Genomic DNA, 6440 nt, shown 5'->3' with positions numbered 1-6440 from the left:
GGAAGTATAGGCCCTGTCACCCCACTTGACTGACTTTATTTTAAACATTAGATCACGAGGGTTTCTGTTTATTTTTTGTTGTTGTTGTTTTGTTGTTGTTGTTTTGGTACCGGGGATCGAACTCCGGACCTTGCACTTGTGAGGCAGGCGCTGGAACCACTGAACTAAATCCCCGGCCCCATTTTTGTTTTTTGATACGGTCTCACTATGTAGTCCAAGCTAGTCTTGAACTCAGTATGTAGCCCAGGCTGCCCTTGAACTTGTAGCGCTCCTCCTGCCTCAGCCTCCTGAGTGCTGGGATTACAGGCATGCGCCACCACGCCTAGCTATAAATATTCAATCATGAAAATAAAAATATTTCTAATTTTTGAAATCACTCTTTCAAAGGCCCAAATCTCATTGGTTGACGTAACCTGGATCATTAAAAGGTTTTTCGGGTTTTTACTATTTTTCAAAACATCCCTAGAATTTAAAAGAAAAAAATAAGAAGCAGGACCCGGATGAAAGGACGACGAGGCGGAAGCAGCTCGGGGTGTGCGCTGCACGGCGGCCCCCACGGGTCTTCGGCCGCAGGGTCCTCTGCGACCCGCCGGCGCTCAGCGCGCCGCAGACAGGTGCAGCCTCCCGCGCCGGCCGCGCCCTCGCCGCCCCGCCCCCTGCCCTGCGCGCTCAGTTCCGCGGGGGCGCGCGCCCGTCCTCGGGCCCGAGCACGCAGCCACCGCCTCCCTCCCCGCCGCCCCGCCTTCCCGGCGGCCTCCGCCCGCTCCCCTCCGCCCCCTTCCCCGTCGCCCGCCCGCAGCCCGCTCGTCTGTTCGCTCGCGCGGGTCTCTCCGCCCGCGCCCGGGGCTCTCGTCAGGCGCTCGCCCGCGCCGTGGATGTGGCTGGCCGTCACCCCCGCCGTCGCCCTCGCTCGCCGCCTGCGCGCCCTCGGCCCTCCGCCGACGCCTCCCCGCCGCCCGCTCCTGCTCAGCCTCTCCTCGCACGGCCGCCGCCTCCACAGCTCGGGCCGCGCCGCGATGCCGGAGAAGAGGCCCTTCGAGCGGCTGCCCGCCGACGTGTCCCCCGTCAACTACAGCCTCTGCCTCAAGCCTGACCTGCTGGACTTCACCTTCGAGGGCAAGCTGGAGGCCGCCGCCCAGGTAGGGCGCCGGGCCGCGAGGGGCGGGCGGTTAGGCCTCGGCGGGCGGGGGGCCGGGGCCGGGCCGGGGCCGGGGCGGGCCGCGGGCCGCGATCGGCCCGGAGCGCACCTGTGCGCAGTCCCCCGCACCCCACCCCGGCTCGATCGGCCTCGGGGGCGGCCCGAGGGGGTCCCCGGAGTCCCCGCTCCGTCCCAGGCCCTAACTCAGTTCTTTGGCGGTCCGGGGGTGTCCCCGCGCCCCTCGGGGACAGATGGGGAGGAGCAGCCATGGGGACCCGAGCTGGAGTGAGCAGGGGCGCTTCTAGGAGGGTAGAGTGGAACTAGAACGGCAGTCGTCAGCCTCGGCGAGTTCTCCTCGCCTGCTCCAGCCCAGGGGCTGGGTTTTCACGCTGATCCGCCCCCTCCCCCTTCGCCTTCCTCGGGTGACAGTGCAGCAGTGACTTTGTTCTCGGAACCTCCCGAGGAGCTGGGGGGGGACCCCGCTTCGCCTTTCCTATCTTCCTCTCTTTGCACCCTTTGAGGCTGGAGGATTTATTGCTACAGGGATGGTTGCTTAGCAGTAGCCCTTCTGAAAGCAGCTCTTAGTTTTAGCATGCCACTGGTGAAAATATTCCATTACTCTTCTTGCAGTTTTTGGTGAATCATACTCGCCACCCCCCCCACCCCCCATTATCCGGAGTATTGTTTGATTTTGGAGACTAGTATTAGTATAGGTGCCTAGAGAAGTTCTGAACAATAGACATTTATGATACATACCACGTTACATGATGTGTGCTATGAAGTCTGTGATGAAAAATGGAACTGTGTGATAGCTATCTGTAAAAAGAATGGTGGCAGATACATTTTGTTTCATTTCTTTTTCCTACTGCAGCCAGAGGGGAAAATCAGTAGGCCTCAACCTGAAAGAACAGGGTGTGTAGCAAGGAAATGAAAGAAATGTAGACTAGTACTCCAGTGAATTCAGAGCTGGCAGTTGTCTTTGAAAGCCAAGAGGGTATGAGACTCAGATGCAAAAGGTGTCTAAAAGTGCAGAATTTGTTAAGTTAGGTTTGGGGCACTGGGTTGAAAGTGTGAGGGCTCTAGGATCCGTTGCATCGAAAGGCAGAATTTATCCCTGTGAAAATCGGGTGATTTAAAATTTTTCCATTAAGAATATGAATCAGAATGAGTGCATCTTGGCTCTAAATTAGGATTTGACAGAGTTATTTGGGCGACTGTGGCTTAAGCCAAGTGACTGGAGTGTTTGATATAGGTTGGCAGGGGCAGATGGGAAGGACTGTAAACAGTAGTGTCTTGTGACTTGGCAAACCTTCCGAAGAAGGACCTGGCCGCTGATGAGTTAGCGTTATGAGAAAAGACTACCATTAAAAAGTTAATTGTTCCTTAGCCCATTTGTTGGCATGATGGGTTCATAGTTTCAGGAAGTGTATATATTTAGAAAGTAAATTTTAGGGACAAATTAATAGTACAAAATTTTGTAATAATTATATTTGAAGAAGTGAGGGTTTTTTTTGACTGTTGGATAGAACAAGCAGTGACCTGCTTCTTACCCCTTTCTACTTTTCCAAAAACATTAGAACTACGTGAAAGTCTTGATTTATACCATTGAGGAAACACATGATAATATTTTGATAGATACTAGCAGGGACTTCCTTATTTATTATGGTGCTTGAGATTGAACCCAGGGCTTTCATGCTGAGCTACATCCCCAGGCCTTTTTAAGTTTATTTGTTCATTCTGAGGCGGGTCTTGCTAAGTTGCTATAGTGTCCGTTGAACTGGCCATCTTTCTGCCTCACCTGGCACAGTGCTGAGATTCCTTGTGTTGGACACCACAGCTGGCAGCAGGGACTTGGTAGTTTGTTTGTTTTTTCTCTTTCTTTTGTTTTATTTTAAACAGGGTCTCACTGTATAGTTCAGGCTGGTCTTGAGCTCACTATGAAGCCCACACTGGCCTTGAACTCCTTCCTAGTGATTCTCCTGCCTCAGCTGGCCAAGCACTGAGATTACAGGCATGCACCACCATGCCCTGCTGTTTGTTTGGTTTTTTGAACTGGGGTCTCACTGTGTTGCCCAGGGTGCCTCAGATTAGCAATCCTGCTTCAGCAGGTAGCTGAGATTATAGGTGTCCACCAACATGCCTGGCTGATTTTTAAATTTGATAAAAGGAAATAAATGGATTATTTTAGGAACATGAATTGGCAAAGAAAAATTTGCAGAATTTTTTTTTCAGACTAGGTGACATGATAGTGAATTCTCCCCCGCCCCCCTTTTTTTGTTTTTTTAGACAGGGTCTTACTATGTAGCTCAGGCTGGTCTCAAACTCAAAGGTAATCCTCCTGCCTCAGCCTCCTGAGTGCTGGGATCACAGGTGTGTACCACCACAGCCTGCTGGGTATATGGTATTGAATTCTAACAGGTTTTTATAAAGGGCACTTGGACTTTTTTTTTGTACCGGGTCTTGAACTCAGGTCCTTGGGCTTGCGAGACAGGCGGCGGAACCACTGAGCTAAATCCCCAGCCCTGGACTTTTTTTTTTTTTTTTCTTTTTTCTTTTTTGGTACTGGGGATCGAACTCAGGACCTTGTGCTTTCGAAGCAGGCGGAGGAACCACTGAGCTAAATCCCTGGCCCGGCCCTGGACTTTTTAATTGTACCTATTGACATTTTTGGAAGAGTAAAAGAGGAGTTAACCTTAGTAAGAAATAACTAAAAGCATATATTAGTGTTTTTGCAATGAATGAGTTGAAGCAGTAAGTTTAAATTGTGTCAGTAAGTGGTATCTTATTGTGGAAATTTTGAAATATTGGCAAAATTCCTATTTCTGGAAAGCTCCTAGCTTTATAAATGATTTTAGGTCAGTTTCCTAACAGAATCAGATTACACAAAGTATGTAAGTTGCTTGATTGCTTTAGTTGCAAAATCTTATGATAAGACTAGAATATTTGTACAGGTTAAATATTAGAAGCTTGGTAGTTTTTTTTCTTGGGATTTTGAGACAGGGTCTCACATGTAGCCCAGGCTGGCCTTGAACTGGTAGTGATCCTGCCTCAGACTCTCAAGGGCTGGGATTATAGGTGTATTCTACCATGCGCAGCCAACTTGGTGGATTTTTTTTTTTTTTTTGGTACTGGGGATCGAACGCGGGTCCTTGTGCTTTCGAGGCTGGCGCGGCACCACTGAGCTACATCCTGGCCCAGCTCCTTTTTTTTTGGTACCAGGGACCAGCTCCTTTTTTTATGTTTTAATTTTTTTGGTACAGAGATTGAACTCGGGGCCTTGCACTTGGGAGGCAGACAGCATTTTATGTTTTAATTTTGAGACAGGGTTTCACTAAGGGACTGAGTTACCCAGGCTGGGCTCGAGGTTACAGGTGTGCCCCAGTACACTGGGCAGCAGTGGACTGCTAGATATTTTGAATTCAGATCCTCTCCCTTTATAGCTAATTAAGTAAAATGGATTATAAGTTGACAAGGATGTGGTTACAATTTCTGGTTATGAGAGTATGGTTCCTGCTATAATTGGACTTTGTCTAGAAACATTTCATTTGTGCCAGAGAAATTAACTTCATCAAGGCCAGAAATCAGGATATACTGGTCAGTCTCTGGCCTCCACTAACAAAATAGTACTGTTGGAGATGACTAAATTGGCACTAAAAGGAGAGTATATATCTATATATCTATACAGATATATAACTACAGATATAATAGTTTTGTTTGGCGGGCTGAAAACTTGGCATCTAAATAGATGTTATTGTCAACCCTGTGTCATGAAATTTTCTGTCCAAATTTCACATATTTTCTCTGCAATTGTTGTGGCAAGTTTTTATTTCTTTAAAAAATGATAAAATTAGTAGCTTGTTAGCATTGTGCTAGATCACTAAATGGTCTTAAATTTGAGGGGCTGAAAGTGTGGCTTAGCTATAGAGGGGGTGCTTAGCAGGTGCAAAGGGCCTGGGTTCAATCCTGAGTGGGTGCACACACCCAGGGAAGAGAAATTAAAAAGAAGCCAAAAAAAGGAAGATAAATTTGGAAGATTGGTGATAAGAAGTTGAATCTGTTTAGATTTCCTGTTCAGTTTTTTGAAATGTTATCTATGAGAAAAAAATATGGAAGTATTTTGTATGTCAAGTTTTGTCTAGTATCATCTGGCAAGGAATTTTCCAGAAAACTGAAGATTACTCTTTGGATACATTTAGACTAAAAATATTTCCTACTTCTGATAGAAGTATTCCTAAATATCTTTTTTAGGCTTTATAATTTCTCATAATGTAAGGTTTTTCTTTTTCTTCTTTGGTACTTGATGGCACTCAGAGCGTCTGTAGCCCCCTGGAGTGCTGTTCGGATATTTAGGGCCATAGGGCTGCCCATCTATGCACTGCCATTCATTAACTTGGTGACTCTTCTTTACAGTTGCTTTGTTTTCTTTGAGTTCAGGTTATTATTTCTTGCTGTGTATTGTGCCTTTTTGGCAGCGATTGTGCAGTTGCTTCCCTCTTCTGTTTTACTGATCTTGACGTTAAGAGGTTTGTGTAACCAGAGAAATAAGCTTCTTTGAGCTTAAAAATAAGTTTCTGAGGGAAAGTTGGAGGGATTCTCTTTTGAGTAAAGCATATGAGCTTTATTATAGGGACTTTGTACCTTCTATTCTGGCTTTGCATCCAGGCTCCCCCTTTTTTTTAAACTTCCGGGTTCTGGAAATTGATATTGTTCAATACAACCTGCATAAATGTGGTCTTGAGTAATAAATTATCTATGAAACCTCTCTGTACTTTGGTACATAAATGAGCCTATTCTTACTGTAAAGTAAATCTTATTCTAATCTGCACGTGAGTCAATATCAAAGGACTGAGCCTTTCGATAGCTGTTTTGTTAACTGAGATTAACTTTCCAGATTTTACAGATTTTATTTCAAATACCATACTGATGTTTGGTTCTTGGTTTATTTGATCATTTTGTAACCTTTTCCAGGTTTTACTATTTATTTATTTAGTCTTTTTGAGACAAGGTCTTGGTATATAGCTCAGGCTGGCCTTGAACTCACTGTATATCACAGGCTGGCCTCAAACTGACAACAATCCTCCTGCCTCAGCCTCCTGAGTGCTGGGATTACAGGCATGTGCCACCACGCCTGGCGCAAATTTTATTTTAAATCAAGAAATATTTTAGAGGGCCGGGGATTTAGCTCAGTGGTTTCGCTGCCTGCTGCACAAGCTCAAGGACCTGAGTTCGATCCCCGGTACCAAAAAAAATCCAAAACGAAATATTTTAGAAATAGAGGCTGGGGATTTAGCTCAGTGGTTCC

General features: G+C 46.5%; 1 protein-coding gene across 2 annotated transcripts in view; it reads left to right on the top strand.

Annotated features, from left to right (window-relative positions):
- Positions 1-715: 715 nt before the first annotated feature.
- Npepps (aminopeptidase puromycin sensitive) overlaps positions 716-6440 on the top strand; it is an 87291-nt gene continuing 81566 nt past the window's right edge. Inside the window, exon 1 of one of the 2 annotated variants that reach the window (XM_004859555.3) lies at positions 716-1139. In XM_004859555.3, coding sequence (XP_004859612.1) covers positions 876-1139 — 264 coding nt within the window. In that variant the 5' untranslated portion in view covers positions 716-875. The remainder of the gene's footprint in view (positions 1140-6440) is intronic. The other variant, XM_087202252.1, reaches the window with a different exon arrangement.

This window comes from Heterocephalus glaber, unplaced genomic scaffold, assembly GCF_053883595.1.
Source record: "Heterocephalus glaber isolate CG9 unplaced genomic scaffold, H.glaber_assembly_v1.0 deba00001773, whole genome shotgun sequence".
Lineage (NCBI taxonomy): Eukaryota > Metazoa > Chordata > Mammalia > Rodentia > Bathyergidae > Heterocephalus > Heterocephalus glaber.
Note: the sequence above shows the minus strand (reverse complement) of the source record. Positions and strands in the feature narration are given on the sequence as shown.